This window comes from Leopardus geoffroyi, chromosome D3 (assembly GCF_018350155.1).
Source record: "Leopardus geoffroyi isolate Oge1 chromosome D3, O.geoffroyi_Oge1_pat1.0, whole genome shotgun sequence".
Taxonomy (NCBI): domain Eukaryota; kingdom Metazoa; phylum Chordata; class Mammalia; order Carnivora; family Felidae; genus Leopardus; species Leopardus geoffroyi.
Genome location: NC_059339.1, coordinates 57,668,811 through 57,689,989, shown reverse-complemented (window position 1 = coordinate 57,689,989; position 21,179 = coordinate 57,668,811). Strand labels below are relative to the sequence as shown.

Sequence of the window (21,179 nt, the reverse complement as noted above, 5' to 3'; positions counted from 1 at the left end):
GTATGAAAGCAGACCTGAGGTTGATTTCTCTTGGCTGTCTGCTGTGGGCAACATTCGAAAGGCGACCCCCAAGATTCCCATCCCCTGGCCATTCAGTTAAACGCTAAACACTAACACTGCTGGGAAGGGACCGTGTAGCTGACGGTGCAGTCTCAAGTCACGTGACTTCAAGGTCTAGAGGTTATCTAGGGGGGCCTGATTCGATCTGGTGAGACTTTTAAAAGCAGGGTGTTTTCTGATTGGCAACAAAAAAGAAAGTTGAGAGATCAGACGTGTGTGGCTTAAGGGGCGCCTGGGTGGCTCTGTTGGTTCAGCATCTGACTTTGGCTCAGGTCGTGATCTTGGGGTTCATGAGTTCAAGCCCCGTGTTGGGCTCTGTGCAGACAGCTCAGAGCCTGGAGCCGGCTTCAGATTCTGTGTCTCCCTCTCTCTCTTCCCTTCCTCTGCTTGCACTCTCTCTCTCTCAAAAATAAACCTTAAAAAAAAAATTTTTTTTAATTTAAAAAAAAGCGGGGCGCCTGGGTGGCGCAGTCGGTTAAGCGTCCGACTTCAGCCAGGTCACGATCTCGCGGTCCGGGAGTTCGAGCCCCGCGTCAGGCTCTGGGCTGATGGCTCAGAGCCTGGAGCCTGTTTCCGATTCTGTGTCTCCCTCTCTCTCTGCCCCTCCCCTGTTCATGCTCTGTCTCTCTCTGTCCCAAAAATAAATAAACGTTGAAAAAAAAAATTAAAAAAAAAATTTTTTTTAAAAAAAGCATGTGGCCATAAAGATGGAGGGGCCATATGACAGAGAAGGAACACGAGTGGTCCCTAAAACCTGAGAGCAACTCGCAGCCAACATGAAATAAAGAACAGGGACTTTGGGGCTGTGAGCATAAGAAACTGATGTCTGCCAACAACCGAAATGAACCTGGAGGTGGTCTTCCCAGGGCCTCCCTCAGCTCCCAGTAAGAGACAGGCCAGCCACAGCCTTGACTGTGGCCTCGTGATACCCAGGGCTGAGAACACAGTACAGTTGAGCCATGCTGGCCTGCTGGCCTTCTGACCTGTGGAAACTGTGAGATAATAAATGGCTAGATTTTGAATCGCTGTGTTTCTGGTAATTTATTACACAGCAGTAGCAGCCTGATGTTTTATCGGTTGCCAAACCAGTGAGGACTGCCCCCACTTTGCTTGAATGAGGTTTGCTCATAATTTGAAGTTAGGCCCTAACTCTGAAAGTTGTTCAGGAGAATCACTGCTGGGCCCAGAAGTATTTGCAAACCTATCAAGACTGGAGATCTGATGCTTGTAGCAAGGTAAAATGCTCACGCTCCCCTATGTGACATCCTCTGAGGAAAGGGAAAATGGCACAGTATGGCTTTGCATGGTTTTACACAACAAATCTCTCAGCTGTGCACAGTGTATCCAGAGCAAATGATAGAGAATACAAAAAATTCTGAGCCAACTGTCACATGTGAAGGCCAGAGGAGGACAGGTCGGTCCTGAGAGTGTGACCCTCAGGGCTGGGAAAAACTACATTGCTGGAATCCTGGCCATGTGCCCCCGGCCCTAGGCAATTGCTACTCAAAGCAATATGGAAATTCAGCAGGATCTGCCTGGGGCAGGACCTGGAAGAGACCCCAGAAGAACAAGCAGATCAGGGAGGGGTCTCGTGGAGGCATCCTGCTGGCTCAGGCGAGTGGGGACTGGCTGGCAATGAGACACCAGAACAGGCCCTCCAGGAGGCCAGGCGGGGCAACTGCTAAAAGGCAGAGGAAAGCTCAGGCCTCACTGGGGTGGGGGTGGCGGGGGAGGCAGCTGCCCTCAGCTTCCCAGCCAGAAGCCATGCTGCCAGTTCCAGCTGGGTCCAGTACCCTCACCCCTCATCTGCTCCCAGCCTCCTTCCTCTGAGAACGAGGGAATTGAGGAAGTTGCAACGTCAGCTTTTCCTCGTGTCCTTGGGTAACTTCCAACTCCAAAGGGAAGCAGGACCCCTCTGTGGGAATCTCCCCAGGGCCCTTCAGGTAGGAAGTGGGTGCAGAGGTCACAGAGCCTCTACCTTCCACCTGCCCAGGGCCTCACGACTGTCTGTATATCTTCTAGCCTAGTATAGGAACCTGCTTCCCTGGGACACTGGAGGAAAGGCAGGCTGGGGTGGCAACGGGCCTCTGCTGTCTGCTGGCTGTCCCTGCTGGGTGTCCCCAAGATGGATAGTTATAAGACCTGGTGATATGAGGACAAAGTTTCTAGGCAGGGATATGCCACCTGGCAATGGCAGGAGAAAGCCAAAGGACGCACGACCCTGAGCCCACATGCCTAAGAATGGGCATGTCGGATACATTTCCTTAAAAGCAAAGACTGAGCTGAGTACAGGCAAAGAGTGAATATGTCCTGGAGAAAAATTCCCTTTGGTACTGAAGGAATTATTATGGCGATCTCTTTCTCATCCGATAATGAAGTATTTAGCAAGGAGATACAGCCCTTCATTCACAAGCACGGCAGAAGCACAGTGTTATCAAGAGCACTGTCATCCTTTGGTTGACAGAAGGCATGCGTCCTTGCACACATTTACTCCAGAACAGCCACATCAAAACGAAAATGTGTTTGCAACAGTCTAGCATGTGGCACGCATTTGACTTGCAATTGGTGAGCATATGGCGAAAACTGGCTAGGGGGCCTCCACGTGGCTTTATCACTGACAGGGAGATGGCCGCAGGGGGCTGTCATAAGCCTGTGTCTACTCTCCATCCCCAGGAGACTGGCAGACAGAGCAGGAAAGATGCACGATTTGCTGGTTTGACTTCAGCCTACGTGCACTCCGCCACCACATTTCCTCCCGGGGAAGCGGTGGCTGTCTGGACAGTTACGGTAACGGGTGCGCAAATGCTACAGAGCCACACATTCTTGTGCCTAAAACGCTACACAATTTTATCCTCATCCGCTAGGGCCTCACTTCGTGGAGTCAGACATTTCTTTGTGTGATTCGACCACTGGGTGGCTTCTCTTTGTCATCACTGCTGGGGAGGTGGCCGTCTCCAGAACCACCTCCCGACCAGAATGCAGACTCAGCATCACAAGCCCTGCCGGCAAATCTGTGGCATGTGAGGTTGTCCTAACGATGAACAAATAGTCACACACATTTTGGGGCGCCTGGGTGGCTCAGTCGGTTGGGCTTCCGACTTCGGCTCAGGTCATGATCTCACGGTCTGTGAGTTCGAGCCCCGTGTCAGCCTCTGTGCTGACAGCTCAGAGCCTGGATGGAGCCTGCTTCGGATTCTGTGTCTCCCTCTCTCTGTGGCCCTCCCCCATTCATGCTCTGTTTCTCTCTGTCTCAAAAATAAACAAACATTAAAAAAAATTAAAAAAAAATAGTCATACACATTCAAGTCAAGCAGAACCAGCAAAGATCGAGAGTGACAGCGGGAGAGCAGACACACGTAGTTACTCCTTGTACCACACACGCCAGGCTGCACGCTTGTCACTGACATAACACACATCCTTGCTTTCAGAAGGCTCACTCCTTGGCTGAGGAAACAGCCATCAACTGGGGTCACCATGGTATGCGGCCAGGTACCCAAGAGAGGGCACTGGATAACAGGCGACAGGGGGTTCCTGGAAGGAACAGCTGGGACCCACGGCAGAGCCCTTCTGCAGCTGTGCTAATCAAACACGGGAACGACAAGGGCAAAAGATCCCCGAGGGCTCAGACCTTGCCTTCCTCTCATGTCCATGAGCCCTCCGCATGGTACTGGGCCAACATCTGCTCACAAAGTTCCAGAACGTTTCTGCTCCCCTTTCCCATCCTCTTGCATCAGGACCTCCCTGTCAGCACTACCCCCACCACATGAATCCCCTATCCTTGAGTTGCTGCCCCATGCCAGGCTGGCTGCCCCCTGGGAAGACAGGGGAACAAATATCATCTACCCACCCTGAGTGCCCAGGAAGCAGGAGGAACCATACCATATTAGTCTTCAGGAATAGCCCTACAGAGAACTAAGGCATCTGTCAACACTGAGGGGTGGAGACTGTTCACGACTTCCCATCGCTACCAGTTCCTGTATTTAATGAGCATTTCTCTGCCCCAACGGTGTTGGTGGTGAAAGACCCAGTGATACATGAGTGACACAAGTGACAGACCCAGTGCTTGTCATCACAGGGACTACAGAGGAGCAAGGAGAACCTACCTGCCTGGCATGGCAGAGGTGGGGGAACCCTACCACCAGTGGACGGGGAAACCCCAGCCCCTCACCTCACCCAGACACAGGTAAAAATATCTACATGTGACAGTGTCCTAAGATTAAAAGCACAGTGCCCTAGGCAGGGGGTTATGGAAAGGGACTTTGACAAGGCCTGGGAAGGAACATAAAAGCCGCTGTACCAAAATGACATTTAAACAGGGTCTCCAAGAATGAAAAGGAGTTAAAATGGGGGAAAAGTAGGGGCGCCTGGGTGGCTTAGCTGGTTAAGCGTCCGACTTCTCAGGTCATGATCTCACAGTTGGTGAGTTAGAGCCCCGCACTGGGCTCTGTGCTGACAGCTCAGAGCCTGGAGCCTGCTTTGGATTCTGTGTCTCCCTCTCTCTCTCTGTCCCTCCGCCACTCACGCTCTGTCTCTCAAAAACAAATAAATGTTAAAAAAAATTTTAAAGAAAAGCAGGGTAAAGTGGATATAAGAATGTTCTGGGCAGAAGGAGAGTATGTGCAAAGACCAGGAACACAGGGCACACTGGAGGAATGAGAGCTGTCTTGCCACATGGCTGTGGTAATGGGCCTTGCAAGGGGGGATATTACTCTAAGGGCAGTGATGGCTGCTGCAGGTAGAGACAGACAGACCACACCTCCCAGTGGGACAGCTGAGGCATGTCTGGTGCTATCAGTGAAGCTCCTTGTTAGCGTGGAGCAAACAGTCCAGAAAGCAAACCCTGACGACAGAGAGACTGAGGAGGAAGAGACGAATGCCAGACCCAGGGTCTCAAGAGATGATGATGAATAAAAACATGGCGCCAGTGGGAAGCTGTTTCCAATCTAAGAGCCACTGGGACAGGTAGCGTGTCAGCCTCTGAGGGGAGCGTGGGATGCTGTCTCCTCAAGATCCCTCTGTGGTGAGGCCTCTCTTATTGCCCTCAGAAAGTGAGGCCAGGAGGGAACAGTGAAGGCCCAGACCATGGTGCTGGGCAGGAAGGGGCAGGGCACCCACTCCCAAGCACATGCCTGCAGCCCTGTCTTTGAAGGAGGGTCAGAAGTGACTGCAATATACCAAACCTACAAGTCAGGAGCTGCCAGGAACCTCCCACTCATCTCTCACCAGCCACACCCGCCCATCACCTTGGATGGAGGAAGGACGTAAAGATCTGCCGCATCTCTGGGGCTGGGCCAAGGAGAGGAGATTTGAGAAGTTCCTGTGCCAGGTGCCAGGTTACCCCTCTCCTCGCAGCGGGCATGAGTGTGGAAGTGAAGAGAGGACATGGCAAGAAACTCCTGGCAACACAAAAGGCATCCCAAACTGGGACCTGTCTTCCTGGACCACATCCTAAGTGAGCAGACTGATGGGATCCTGGCATTGCCAGAAGGCACTTAGCAAAGGCCAGAAAAATGTATTTGGCCAGAACCGGCACTGACCTGATTCAGAGAGCTGTAAACTAAATGTTAAGGTCAGAGCAGGGAGAGGAGAAAAAAAATCAAAATGAAACTGTATAAAAAGATACAGGAATGGACAATTTACTTAATACAGAAGAAATCGTTGAAGAGGTCGCCAGTATATTCAGAAGGAAGTAATGAAGAACCTGGTTGTCGCCAATGCTGTGGGAAAGAACCCGTAGCCGGAACGCAGACACTGAAGGGAATTCTCTATCCAAAGAACACAGACATTGCAGGACAGAGAGTTTGGGCATAGGAGCCGGATTGGAACCCATCAACGCGAGAACCATAGGGAAAGAGGGAAAACTCCAGTGCTACTGTCGAGAGAATATAAAAGGGTGCCCAGTCAGATGCTGGTACTTCCCTCGTGCAGATCACAAAACCGGGAGAGAGAGGAGGGAGAGTAGGCCCTGAGGAGTGAGCCAGGGCAGACATGGACTCCTAACAGCTACTGCTCTCTGCCCCTCCAAAAGCCCAGCACCAGCTCCTCATCTGGTCCCCCAAATTTCACTAGACGCCAGGCCCTGCACACGAGGTACCAGGTATCTTCTACACACTGGTGCCTCCCAGGAACCACATACACATCACCCTGTGTAGCCCTCACAACAGCAGGATGATTAGTGTCCCTGTGTGAAAAATAAGGACACATGTCCAGAGAGGTTAAGCAACTTGTCCAGGGCTACACAGTAGGCTGGAAGCTCATGGCTGCTCCTCCAGACCCGTTTTCTATTCTGCTGTGCCCCAGGAGGCTGGCTCCCTCTCAGTGTGACAGAGGTCAGCCTCTGGGAGGTAGCAGCACAGGAGGGAGGAAAGAGAGGCTAGACTATGCCTCCACCCTCTTCCCGTGGGACCTCCGGTTGGCAGAGATTGTCAGGCCACTATTTCTGTCCCATGGGCTCCTTCCCAAGGCTACAGCTCTCACCAGTCCCAGGCACTAACCAAGTTCCCCCAGGCCTGGAGGTGGGAGTAGTGTTGACAGTCTCCCAGTGCTGCTAGTCCCTGGGCACTTCCCCACCTGACAGACCTGTGACGCTCTCCACACCTCTGTGAACTGTCCCTACACTGGCTGCCCCCAGGCACCTTCTGAGCATGTCCATCTCCTTCCGACCTCACCGATAAGCAGACCTGGGATTTGAACCCCGACGGGCCTTGAACCTCTGTTAATCACGATGTTACACTGTGAGGTTGGTGACTTATGCTGCAAGGGAGACGTTCATCATCATTCCTCAAAGGACACACACACACACACACACACACACACACACACACACACACACTCAACATACGGTGTGCACAAACATTCCAGGTCGGCTTTCATCGATGTCCCTGACAGCTGAATCCAGAATGTCCGATTGGAATCTCCTGCCATGCAATTTTTCTTTGAAGAGATAAACTGCTGGTAGAAAGATCTGAACTTAATAAGTCTTTGGGTGGCTTCAATTGATTTCAATCTGTCATGGTGTCTCGACGACTCTGCCAGGACTTGGCTCTCTGGCAGGTCTTACGAAACCAAGGGCTGGGCCAGCCAATTCTATAATAGTTGCTCCAAATCATGTACATTCCAGGGACCTCCCCAGTTCAGAGCTAATAACTAACACCATCAACTTTAAACTTGTGGTTTAGTCACATAAATGTGAAAAAGGTCCCACGAGAAAAAGCTCACAACTTTGAAAATTCTTTAGACTTTGCCTTTGGTGTTGGGCCAGTTCTTGCTAAGCCATTCGCTCAGATTCACTCTAGAGCAGGGTTTCTTGACTTTAATACCATGGATATTTGGGGTTGAATAATTCTTGGTTGTGGGGGGAGGGGGGAGGCTATCCTGTGTGCTGTAGGATGTTTAACAGCGTTCCTGGCCCTCTACCCACTAGAGGCCAATGGCACCTCCTCCTCAGTTGTGACAACTAAAAATATCTCCAGACACTGCCAAATGTTTCCTGGGGGAGTGGGGGAGGTAGCAGGGATTGTCCTGTGTTGAGAATCATTACCCTAAAGGAATAGTTTCATTAGGATGGGCTCAAACTCAGCCTACGCAAACTTTACAAAAACAAACAAAAAGCCCACTTTGTCATTTGCAAAATACTGATTCATCAGTCTAGTGAATTTGCATGCCTTCAAAATTTAGCAGCAACTTGTTCTCAAAATTCAGCCTAAGCTACCTCTTAAAATGAAAACCGTACATGGCCAAAATTACCTTCGGAAGACATTTTGGAAGATGCCACTTTATAGATACCATACCAACTCTCATGGTTCCAACAATCAAGGATTTCCTTTAGCTTCAATGGAATGCCATAAAAAGTACTGGGCTTGTAGTGGTGGGTTATGTCATCAACAAATACACACCCTTATACTCTAAAATCACATTTGATCCAGCAAGTTGTTCATACTACAAAAGGCACATGAAGGTCAGGAATGACTCTAGAAAAAAGCAGAGCTGTGGCCCTCATGTCATGCTCACAATGGAAACCTCCATCTGAGGTGGATGCTGGGAAAGATTACAAGCACTATTCAAATTGTAATTTTCACTACCCCCCACCTTTACCCCTCAGAATATGCTTCTGATTGAGTCCACTTGGTTAAACATGTATCGAATATAAATTCCACTGTATTATCATATAGGACAAAAAAGAAGCCTCTGGTTTCAGGTCCAATTATTTTAATATTGGTTAATGAATAGATTCTATTTCACACTATAAACAGAAAATTTTTTTAAAAAGGCAATGTAAGATTATTGTATCCTATATCATTTCTCTATCTGTATTGTATCATTGCCTTATCATTATCTTGAACTCAAACCATATAACCTCAAATATCAACCCCTGGATACGAAGACTTTCTTTGAGCTTAAATTCTTACAAAATCAGACAGATCTTGTCTTGATTCAACCAGTGTCAAACATGATTAATGCCATTATCCATTTGTCTTTCCAGGCCCAGTAGGGCTAGTAGAGCTCCTGAGTTAACTACATGCTCATTTTCTTACAAGGGCACAAAGGAAGACAAGTCTTTCCTCAAGGATGAAGACATGGTCTAATTCCAAACTGGCAATGCATTTCAAGAGCACCTCTAGTGCTTGTCAAGTCCCAGACAAGAATATCAATGACATCAGAACAAAACAGTGATTTTGGAAGGTATACACTAGCACTAAAATGGATAGTCCCGGGTAAGAACAGCTAGCAAATAAATGGAGTGAACTTGAGGTTTTTTCTTAATTCACTTTTTCAGGCTTAGCAGCATCTAGTTACTTTTAATTACATGTTAGATGGTCCTAATGTAATTAAATGTTCTAACGTAATTAGTAGCAACATTCATTCATTCCAGCAATATTTATTGATATGCCAGGCACTATGCTAGGCATCAGGAAGTCAGATGTGAAAAAATATCTTCCCTGAATATTTTTCAAGATAAAGTGGTCTAGCCAAGAGACATTATGATATCAAAACAACTAATATCTAAAGAAAATATTAGATCTTCTTGCCAGGAGAGTCTGACCAAGCCTAAGCAGAACCAGGTGGCCTACAACCGGGATACACCAGAAATCTTACTTTTATATTCACACACCAAACAGTTGACTCTTCTTCATTTATACCTAGTCAATAATCCACTTAGTCAATATCTCAGTTGATCTGAACTTGTTAGCAAATTAATTCACAAAAAAAATGGAGAAAGATCCACTTAAGGGGTATTTTAATAGGTGGTTGAATAAATATCTTAACTATCAATTTATCAAGAATCATCCTCTAACTTTTCTTCCTCTTTTAGTGTTAGATTCTCAGAAGGAAATGGCCCACATAATGTCAACTTTCTGTAAAAGTTCCCTTTCTACATTAAACCACCATCTATTCTTTGGTCTTTATGGAGTGGCCTATATTGTCAAATATGTGTCCTCCATCATGATCCGTGTAATAAATGTCTGGGTATAGGGGAAATAGCTGTCTCTACAGAGTAATGTGTCTGCCTTCCTTTTTCATGCTGTTTGTTCATTCTAGCTCATAACACATTTACTGAATGTCTATTCTGCTCCAAGCATTGGGAGATAACAAAGGTGAGTGCAGGCATGGACTCTCCTCTGGGAAACACAAACTGGAGGAGGACGGGGTACCATTTATTGACTATTCAGTGAGATAAGCCCCTGTATCCTTGGTATGCACAAGATGTAAGGGAAATACAAAAGAGGAATCAAAGATGACTTTAGAGAAGATCCTTCAACTAGATGGGTAAGATGGATAAGAGTCCAGTGGGCACCCAGTGGAAAAGGGCTCTCGAGCACAGAGCACATGTGAGAAAACAGAGCACCTTTCAGGTACTGACAGTGGTTTGATGCTGATGGAACATAACATGTAGGGGTGGTTGTGGAGGTAAAAGACTGGTTGTAGGGAGTGGATAACCAAAGTCTTTAGTGCTGTATAAGGTCTTACCTTTTTGCTATAGATAATGGACAGCCACTAGAGCTGTTTAAAACAAGGTATAGATAGGATTTTTTTTTGGTGGGGGGGATTGGGTTGCTAATAAGAAGCTGGAAGATGTGAGGTCTATTAGAAGTTACTGAAATGGTCCAGATGAGAGATGGTTAAGACATGGACTAAAGCAGTGGCAATGGGGAGGGCTGAGTTGAGAGAAAGGAAGCCATAAACACTAGGTGATTGACTGCATACAGGTGTGAGCATTGAGGGAGGAGTCAAAAATTACAGGCATGCTTCCAGCTTAAATGACTAGGCCAAGAGATATGGCCTAAAATAGATGAGGACTGGAAGGTATGAGCAGGTTTAGGGGGTAGGGATTTTACAGGTGAGAGACACGCGACCCTCCCATCTGAATATCCCAAACTGGCACCTATTGAGTGTGACATGTCTGAGGAGTAGATACTGATGTCTAAGGAGGTTAGATACATGCGTCCTGAGCTCAAGAAGGCCAAGGCTGGAGATACAGATCTGGCGATTTTTATCACATGGTAGGTTGTTAAACATCACAGGTGAGGATGTGAGAAAACAGGCACAGATTAGGCATAAAAACAGAAGGTTGCTAGGAAAGGACCCTTGGAAAAACCCAATACTTAAGGGTCAGGCAGAAGAAGAGTCAGTAAGAAGACTGAAACAAACTGATGAGAAAGACTGAGATAAAAGATGAGAAAATACTGATGAGAAATGCAGAAAATATGAAAGCCAAATAATACACTGAGTCTGGAGATTATCTAGAGGATACATAAGGACCAAGAGCTGCTCGATTAGAAAAGTCAACAAAAATCTACTGGAACTTCCAAATGTATCTGGTGGAGGCAGCTTTCTCAGAAGATGTTCCAGCCTCAGAGGGCTCTAAATATTCATGTCCTGTTCAGAGGCAGATAAGATGCCTTGCAGGGTCACTGACCCCAAGAGTTCTCTTGAAAAAGCATACTTAGGCAGTACAGCAGCTTTTTATCTTGATGAGGTCCCAATAGTTCATTTTTGCTTTTAATTCCCTTGCCTTTGGAGATGTGTCAGATAAAGGGTTAGTATCTAAAATCTATAAAGAGCTCAACAAACTCCACACCCGAAAAACAAATAAACCAGTGAAGAAATGGGCAGAAGACATGAGTAGACACTTTTCCAAAGAAGACATCCAGATGGCCAACAGGCACATGAAAAGATGCTCAACATCACTCATCATCAGGGAAATACAAATCAAAACTACAATGAGATATCACCTCACACCGGTCAGAGTGGCTAAAATGAACAAATCAGGAGACTATAGATGCTGGCGAGGATGTGGAGAAACAGGAACCCTCTTGCACTGCTGGTGGGAATGCAAACTGGTGCAGCTGCTCTGGAAAACAGTGCAGAGGTTCCTCAAAAAATTAAAAATAGATGTATCCTATGACCCAGCAATAGCACTGCTAGGAATCTACCCAAAGGATACAGAAGTGCTGATGCATAGGGGCACATGTACCCCAATGTTTATAGCAGCGCTTTCAACAATAGCCAAATTATGGAAAGAGCCTAAATGTCCATCAACTGACGAATGGATAAAGAAGGTGTGGTTTATATATACAATGGAATACTACTTGGCAATGAGAAAGAATGAAATCTGGCCATTTGCAGTAACGTAGATAGAGCTGGAGGGTATTATGCTAAGTGAAATAAGCCAGGCAGAGAAAGACAGATACCATATGTTTTCACTCATATGTGGATCCTGAGAAACTTAACAGAAGCCCATAGGCGAGGAGAAGGGGAAAAAAAAAGTTAGAGAGGGAGGGAGGCAAACCATAAGAGACTCTTAAGGACTGAGAACTAAGGGTAGATGGGGGGTGTGGGAGAGGGGAAAGTGGGTGATGGGCAGGGAGGAAGGCACTTGTCAGGATGAGCACTGGGTATTGTATGGAAACCAATTTGACAATAAATTATATTTAAAAAAATAATAAAGGGAAACCTGGAAAAAAAAAAGAAAAACCATACTTATAGGGACTGGAAAGCTAATTTGTGATTATTCTGCCACACTGTAAGCAGTGTACCATTTTGCACAAACGCCTTATGAGGGTGGGGGAAAGGTAGGGGTGGGTAGAGTTGGGGGCAGGGGTGCTGGAAGGAAAAGTGGAGATGGCAGAGTGGTGATCAAGGTCTTGACCACAGATAAGAATGCTAGAAGGAACCAGGTAGTTGTTCTTCTTTGTTATTTCCCAGTTCATAGTCAATGACTCTGGAAATTCAAAGTACCACACTGAAGGATGCTCAATGTCCCTACTTGTGGAGGTCTCCTGAATGTCCCTGAGAGCATTTACCCAAGGCTCCCACTTCGGATGAAAGGCACTGATGTCTTTCCAGATTCCCTGTTAGCACCTCCAGAGGAAGACAAGCTCATTAACCCCCGGAGCCTGCTCCAGGCTGGGTCTTGCAATACCTGATGTTCTTTCTGTCAAGTAAGATCGAACAAGCTAATTTCTGTTCTAAAGTTGAATACTTCGTTTCCATTAAACAGATTTTAAGATGCAAATTTGTAAATGTTGGTTACACACCATTATAATCCAATGCTTGGAAACAATTCTCCAGGGGTCTCTTGTGTTTCTGCAGTCTTAATAAGCAGAGACAGTGACAGTCTTTATTCTGGGATATCCAAGGATGTGTGCATAGCAAATAGCTGTGGAAGACAGAGACCTTGTCTCCCCCTGGAGCAATAGACTGGTTGGTTTATAGCTTACTGTGATAAAAATAATGTCTCTCTCTGGGACAAAGGGAAGACAGATTTACTGCCCAACATAAAAGATTTGGGGTCCCCAAGCTCAAGGTTCCTCTCTGTGTATGCAGCTATCATACCAAGCTAACACTTGGGCCTATTCACATCACCTTGCAGGAACTGGGGCTTGGAGAAATGGCACAAATGCTGATACTCTGGCTACTACTATTGCTATGAGTAACAAAGTCTGTTGTCTCTGACCCTGGAGTTTCATGGCTTGTGCCCACATCCACAAAATTGTGGCAGGCTGACTTAATAACTTAAAAGTCAAGTCAAGGGGCACCTGGGTGGCGCAGTCGGTTAAGCGTCCGACTTCAGCCAGGTCACGATCTCGCGGTCCGTGAGTTCGAGCCCCGTGTCGGGCTCTGGGCTGATGGCTCAGAGCCTGGAGCCTGTTTCCGATTCTGTGTCTCCCTCTCTCTCTGCCCCTCCACCGTTCATGCTCTGTCTCTCTCTGTCCCAAAAATAAATAAACGTTGAAAAAAAAATTTTTAAAAATAAAAAAATAAAAAAAAAAAATAAAAGTCAAGTCAAGTCTTAGACCCTTTGGAGTTTTTGACACCTAATTGCCACCTATGAAAGTACCATGTTGGTCACCTAATACTGCTCTTTAACAACTATTCCAACACCATTGTGTACCTTGTCTTTACTTAAGCACACTTAAGATTCATATTTGGTTTACTCCAAAAGGATTCAAAACTGTTTTAACATATGGTGCATGAGGAGTGCCTGGGTGGCTCAGTCGGTTAAGCGTCTGACTCTTGGTTTTGGCTCAGGTTATGATCTCATAGTTTGAGTTCAAACCCTGTGTCAGGTTCTGAGCTAACAGTGCAGAGCCTGCTTGGGACTCTCTCTTTCTCTCCACCCCTCCCCCACTTCAAAAATAAATAAATAAAATAACATAACATAAAGTAAAATAAAATAAAATAAAATATGGTGCATGGAAACACACTGCAGGCAACTGTCATTTTCTATAAGAGAAAAAAGGGAAAGTTTTGTCCTTTTCCATTTTTAGAGACTGAGAAAAAGCAAGGCAGGAAAATCCAATGATTTGCAAAGGCTCTTAAAGCCATTCCATGGCAGGTGTAGCAGGTGGTGCCTTGGCCTTGGGTAGAGTTCCTGAGAGATTTTGTCTCACTGACCAAATGGCATCAAGTAGCAGCAGTCAGGTGAGGTGTGGGGAGGTGGGGCCATCCTGAGTCACAGAACCACAGGAATCTAGTTTCCTGCCAATTCGTGAAATACTGGACTAGAGGTGTCCAAAAGCTTTATGCAAGGGAACCAGCATGCATAAGGCTGATGACTGATGATATTCCATTGCTACTGTGCCAGTTGGAAACAGGATACCAGATGTTTCTGATTTCTGCCACGAGGATTGGGTAACTTAGGAGAGTGTCTACACCTGAAGGAGACTCAAAACATGTCACACAAGGAAGGTGACAAAGGTGCTCAGTCAATGGCTAGGAACAATGACAACAGCTGTGATGATGAATGACGCCCACGTGAAAAATGATCATTCATTTAAACCAGCAGAACATTTCATGATATTACTATACAGCTACATTTTATTTCTAGGTGAGAGGGTAAGGAAGCTAGAGGAATAGTCCTAGTTACCGGCACTTTATATGCTTGGATCTGTGAGAGAAAATAATCCGTTCAGCAGGTCAATAATTTCTGTAATGCCTCTGAGTGAATACTGGTGAGTAGGCCATGGCCACATCGGTCATATTTTGTATCTCCAAGGCCCAACAGTAAGATATTTGGAAATAATCTAGGAATCCAGGTACAGGTAGAAAAAAATCACCGATGAACTTATTTTTCCCTGACATAAAGTTAATATAGCATGGTAAAAATTTTAAATGCATCTCTAAAGTATTACTTCTGTGTGCAATATGGAGACAACTGAGCTAAAAATAATAATCTAGCCAGTATGTAGCCTTCCTGGCTGCATTAGTGGGTAAAAGCCACTTGTAAGTGCTTGACAGCAGCTGCTTTCTAATAGGAAAGGTAATTTCTCTCCACTAAGCCTTAGGATGGACCCAGGTGTGCCAGCCAGGGGGCAGGGAAGCCACACAGTTCTAGCCTCCGAGGAAGGCAGTTCCTAACAGGGATACCCTGCAGGGACCGTCATCAACACCTGGTTTTGAGATGAATGGTTTCTCCATTCTGTTTCCATGAAATAGGCTCCCCGGATCTGACACCCACTGGGATAATAGGTTACTTTGCTAAAATGACTTCACTTGTGGGTACACAGATTATTGTTTTTACTCCTCAGAGAAACTTCCCCAAGAGTCAAATCAGAGAATTCAATCCCAATAAGAATACTGCACCTTTTCCTCTAATTAACAAAAATAACTTATTTCCTGACACATCGGTTTCTTAAAGTAACAGGAAATAAACTGGTGAGATATTCTGATGTATGCCATCAGGGCTCAGTGAAAATAAGGAAAGGCTAATTAAAGCAATGGATGGAGAGAGAGGCCCTTCATGTTTCCCTAAATTGGGGTAACATGTCTCCATTAATTGCAGCCCAGTGCAAAGGAGAACACATGCATGTGTTTGTCCCTCACTTGGGCCTGGTAGTTTCACACAGAGGAAAAATACTCCAACCATCACCAGTCTAGGCACTATTGGGACAAACATCTGCTAGGAGCCACAAGAGGGCCAGATGGAAAAATAATTCAAGCACACATTGACTTGATGGTGGGGGTAGTGGCATAATTTATACAAAAGTTACAGCAGATTTAGCTGGGAAGGTTTTTGGCTGAAAGTTCTCACTCGATAGCACATAATGCTATTGGTCTTTTAACATTTACCCTTCTTTTGAAATATATTTTGTAAGGGCAAAGGTAAAGAAGTTTTTAATGTTTTCCTATCTTCTGCTATTAAAAATTATCCAGAATCCAAGTAAGGAGTTTCAATAAAAGAACTTATAAAGTGACCTTTAATCCTGAAATATATATAACTCAGTAACAAATAGCTGTTTTTCCTTTTCTTTGAAAATACAACTCTGAAAGGTAGGCTGCGATTTATGCAGATATTGGGGAAAGGGTAGAAGCAAAGGGATCATGTGGCGTTAATGTGCACGCCACCACAAATACTGGGGTACCACGATGCCCTGATAAATGGCTAGGTTGCCGGTTAAAAGTGGGTTCTACCCCCAATCTCCCCCATTTACTCAGTTTCTCGAGTGGGTGTTAAATAGTAGCGCTTGGGAGGAAGGGGCAGAGCATGACAGAAAAGTGAAGATTATCATCGTATGATTCCACAAGCAGAGAGAATGAAAAAGCGAGTCAACCCCTGGCACATTTGGACCACATAGTGCCAGGTGTTTGGAGCAGGACAAACATCTGGATGTGTGATTATATTTTTTTATTCTTCCCCCAGATGTTGTGACATTGTAAATGTTAGGGCTAAGCAAAAAAATGCCTTTGAGCATTTAAAAATGGGGCCTGGTAAAAAAGAAGAGATTATTAATGGGATGCTGGCAGAATGTTTCAAAGAAGAATAACAAGCTAGGCTGAAAAAAAAAAAAAAAAGGTCATTCCGTCATTGTACTTCTGTCATAGGGCAAAGGTCTCCAAGTCAGAAGGAAGTCTCAGCACCTTTCGGAGACAATCCTCTCATAGAGCATGTCTTCTTATATGTTTAAAATTTCTAATTGTATAATTCAGCTAGGTATTAGAACATAGACATCAGATTACTTTGCTGATTCCAACTGCTTTGGATAATTATTTAACCTATGATGAACATCTCTTGGAGATTCCACAAGAACCCCTGCTTTTTTTTTTTCTTTTAAACAACCCAAACATCACACAGTGCTATTTCATTAATTCGTAATCATGTCTCAGTTCGAGCCCAGTATTCCTATTTCAGATGCTCGTGTGGTGATTTCAGCCAAACATTCTCTCAGTCTCTACTAATCCCTTCTCCATAGAGGAAAATGACATTTACTCTTTATCTCTCTGAAAGCATACATAAATAACTTTATTTCCCCCCAATGCATATTGCATATGCCCCAAATAAGTATTTTCTGTGTTCTTACTGGAGTTTCAAATATTCTGCCCATTTAATTGGATAGAACAGCCTCAAGTTTGATCATAGCTGGACAAAATACTTAAGGAACTGTCTTTTTGTCACAAACATCAAGGAGACTAAAAGCTTGGAGGACAAACGATATTTATAGATACTGACACTTCTCTCTCAGCCTGGGGACCTTCTGTATTTCACAGTTTAGACAACCATTCTGGAAACAAGAGTGGGTATGACTCTTAGAGTTAAAAGTTCCAAGATTAAGTGCTGAACCGTCGCTTTGCAGGGGAATGTTTTTCATATCGCCTCTGGAAATACCACAATTTAGATAGAGCAAGGATACCAGGCAGGGTCTGGAAAGCACAGAGCTGTCAAAGCACAGTCTGTTTTCCTGATTCTCAGAGTCTCAGTATTTTAAGACCGACATTACTCATCTATGACCGAGCCATCTGCCTGGGACAATCTTCCATGGCTCAGGGACCAGCAGGAACTGGACATGATGGAAAGCTGTGGCGAAGCCAGCCCGCTTCTGCAGAATGAGCCCTGAGGCTCGGAGAGCCAGCGGAGAATTGAACAGACAAGATTGTTCCGTTACATCCAGTTCTGCTGAGGTCATGCAGTCCTGCCTTGTTGAAATTAAGCTTTACGCCATATTTAGTCAGCCCTCCGAGAGTTAAAAGTTGAGCGTCTCTGTTGTCTTCAGTTGGCTAAGTCTTGGTCAGGCTGCAAGCCATAACACTCGGTTAAATTGAACAGTGCTAGCTGCAGGCTCGTCAACACGCACTGTAGACGCCAGTGCCCAAGACCCATCGTCTCTGTTAATGTGAAAGAAAACGGTCCCACCATTCTCAGGGCAATCGGGAAAACAGCTGATGCTCCCCGGCTGCAATGTACAATATTGTTTCTCTCCAAATAAAGCTAAGATGACAGACAATTTCCCCAGCGAGAGCCTTTCTGTCTGCACACAAGCATCTACAGCCACACCACGTGCCAGTAATCGTTACTATATTCCTTTTCTTCTTCTTCAACATTTCTATTTCCACCAGATCCACATTTTATTTTTCTGCTGGCTTTGATTAATTTTATTCTCCATCAGTTTAATTTAAAACAGACCGACAATTCCTAGGGTAAGAACATTTTAAAGCGGTCACTTTATTGGGCAGACCCAATAAATAAATAATGTCCAAATTACAGGGTACTAAGTTAATACCCTGTGATTTAGAAAGCAATGGCAAAGTAAGCCTTATTTTTAATATTCTCCCTTCTCAATGACCATGCATTGACAACCATTATACACAATTCTGCTTTAACAGAAGTGGCTCTCAAGGCATCTAATTTATCAGTGCAGTGAAGTCGCCCTGAGTTTACCCTTAGTTGCCCCTCAGTACTAGTTTGCACGTAGTAATGGTTCCTACTTCCCAGAAGCCTAACATTAATTTCCCTCTGCTCTCCCAGCACTCACCTTGGGGATGCTGAGGTGTTCCCAGAGAAGAGGATGATGCCGCGAGAGCCTCTTGTGAGTCTAGAGAAGGAGAGCTATGGCTCAGAGGGGTGGGGGAGGCAGGGGCCGCCGGGGAGGTCAGGTCCAAGGAGAGGTCACCTCTGCTCCGGCTCGCGCTCCGGCTTCTCACTTCTCTCTCATGCGCCTCGGCTGCCAACTGCTCCAAGTATTTGTATCTGAAAGTTAAATTCCAAAGGGTTTCCGTAAAAAGAAAGAGGAGCCCGTGGCCGATGCTTGTTTATGGATGAAACACCTGCAGAGTGAGCTGGTTTCCTGATGCACAGAGCACAGCACAGGGCTGGCTGGAGGACCAGTCTGCCAAAAACAGCCAGCGAAGCCAAGATGCTAATGATTAAAATCCCCGCATCATTCATAACCAAACAAATTGGGAGAAATGGCAACATCACACAGTCTCCAGAGACTGGATCACTGCTGCAGAATCCTACTTTGCTCTTTTAGGAAATGTGTACAAATAAGCAAAACAGCAATAATGCCCATTACAAAGCCCCAACAGTGACAGCTGAAAACCACACGCACTCAGAGCTTGCAGCTGTGAAATGGGAGGGCGCCTCAGTGTGGGGGAGAGAAACAATGCCCCCAAAATACCGAAAGGGGTTGCTGGACGGAGGCCTCTCTGAATTTCTGAACCTGCTTCAACGCTAACAGCAACGCGACTGGAATTCGCTTTGTTCTCCCAGTGTCGACCATGGAAACTTTTTTATATTCTAAAATATTTCTGAGTAGGACTCAGACATCCAATAGCTTGGACCTGACGTCACATATAGTTTATTCATCAAAGTCAGTTTAAAAGAACAAAGATACATCTGTTTTGCATTTCAGGCAGGCAGAACCCACTAACTGTTTATTAAGACCAGCTACCAATCATATTCCTCATAGTGTGCTTTATAGATCAGACCAAAATAACTTTGAAATATGTGCCTCTTCCAGATGTCTGCTAATTTTACCCACCATTATTTGTTCAGAAGTGAATTTATGAATTCAGCTGTAGCAGGTTTCTGTCTCACCAACCACTAAACTTTGAGACAGGTTATTCAAGACCGTCACTCAGATCCATTGGGATTCACTGCTTCTTCAGTCCCTCCCGGTGGGCAGGTCCCCCCAACCCTAGCCCACCAAAGCCCCCACCACGCACGGCATTCTGGATTCACGCGCCCAAGAAAGGCAGAGCATATATATGAAACCCTTAAAAAGGATGCATTTAAAAAGCATGCATTTCTTCATGCATCCTTAATGTGGGCGTGGCTCCCCAAAGTCTGCCACAGGGACCCCTGCTCCCTGCCAGGCCCGAGGCAATCCGCCCTGCAGGCCGGGCTCGCACGCGTGTCTCCCTCTGCGAAGCCTGCCTTGACCACCACAGCTGGAAGTGATCTTAGCCTTGCCTCTGAACTCATGTCGGATATGTAGTCCATTCAACTCAGATGGCATTTTACATTTACTGCCTGGCATATTTAGTCATCTTTTCACATGTGTGTGTCTGTTCTCAACAAGCAGATAATAGGATTTCTGAGAACAGAAGATTACCATCCTTTGTTCTTTCCCTTGGCGCCTTGCACTTGCCGGGCCCAGGGGAAGCAGGCAAGGCATGCGGTGAGGAACCCGCAAGGCGACACCTTGCTGCAGGGGTCTACCCGCAGCAGCGGGGGCCGAGGGTGGCCGACGCATCTATTTCAACTTCTTAGGGAGGGAGCTTACTTTCATGGTGAGTCTCTGAGAAAAAATGCGTGAGGGGTCTGCATACACATACGTCTGGGCGAGGTTTGGAGAGCCTCACGGTTACAGGGCGAAGGAACTCTGGACTCCTCCTGTCAGCAATGTCACCTCTCAAAAGGTAGGAGAGGTGACAAAAGGAAGGTATTTCCGAACTTAATCTGGACCAGCAAGGAAAACCACCTGGCTATGGAATCTTGGAAGAAAGTGACCTTGAAGGCAAGAGTCAGAATCCCAACAGGAGGCATGTTCTAAACGAGACGGTGGCACAGTCGAGGCCAGGAATGCCGTGAGCCCAGGAGGAGCTTGTGAGGCATCCCCACGCTGAGTCTGAGCCTTCTGTGACAGGAGAAAGGGGCAGGCGAGGGAGGGTGTGCAATCAAGGGGACCTGCATAGGTCCAAGGCTTCAGGCCAAGAGGACAACCCATTTATGACCTTCATTTCAGGTGATCCAGCCCTGGCCCTGGCCTCTTGGTCCCCTTCTCCGTGGGCAGCCAGACCGGCAGGTATGTGTGGGCAGAGTTCACTTCACTTTCTGGGGGACTCCAGGGGTTATTCCTTCAGAGTCTGGATACGACTCCAAGGCTTCCTGCACACCCTTCACCTCCTAGATGTCATCCTCAAGGATCTGGGGGACATGGGAAGAGTCAAGGATTTCATAGGAATTCTCCGGAGAATGTTTATCTGGTAGACAAAAATGGCAGGGGAGGGGGCCTGAGGACTTGTTTGATGGGTGTAAAGTTTCTTTTACAAGATGAAATGAATGCCAGAGACGGGCCACACAACAATGTGAACATACCTAACACTACTGAATTGCACGCTTAAAATGGTAAACGTGATCTTCTGTGTATTTTGCCACAGTTATAAAGACTTTAAAATATGGCAGGGATGGGGGAGGGGCACCAAGGTCAATAGTCAGTAAATCTTTGTGGAAAAAGCAGTGCCCGTGGCCATCTGCAATGGGCCGGAGTGGTGAGGGGAGACTGGCATGCCTGGGAAGAGCCAGGCCACCGGGCATTTAGAGCTTCACAGCTTAGCAATGTCTCCTGACCCATGTCAACCTCTGGCAGTTCCTGGGGAGGAAGCTTGCCCTATATCAC

At 46.1% G+C, this 21,179-nt stretch overlaps 1 protein-coding gene across 17 annotated transcripts in view; it reads right to left on the bottom strand.

Annotated features, from left to right (window-relative positions):
- The window catches only part of FHOD3 (formin homology 2 domain containing 3), a 471,758-nt gene that overhangs the window by 69,103 nt on the left and 381,476 nt on the right, over positions 1–21,179 (bottom strand). For all 17 annotated transcript variants that reach the window (XM_045458615.1, XM_045458602.1, XM_045458603.1 and 14 more), the window contains one exon: positions 18,312–18,526. In XM_045458615.1, coding sequence (XP_045314571.1) covers positions 18,312–18,526 — 215 coding nt within the window. The remainder of the gene's footprint in view (positions 1–18,311; positions 18,527–21,179) is intronic.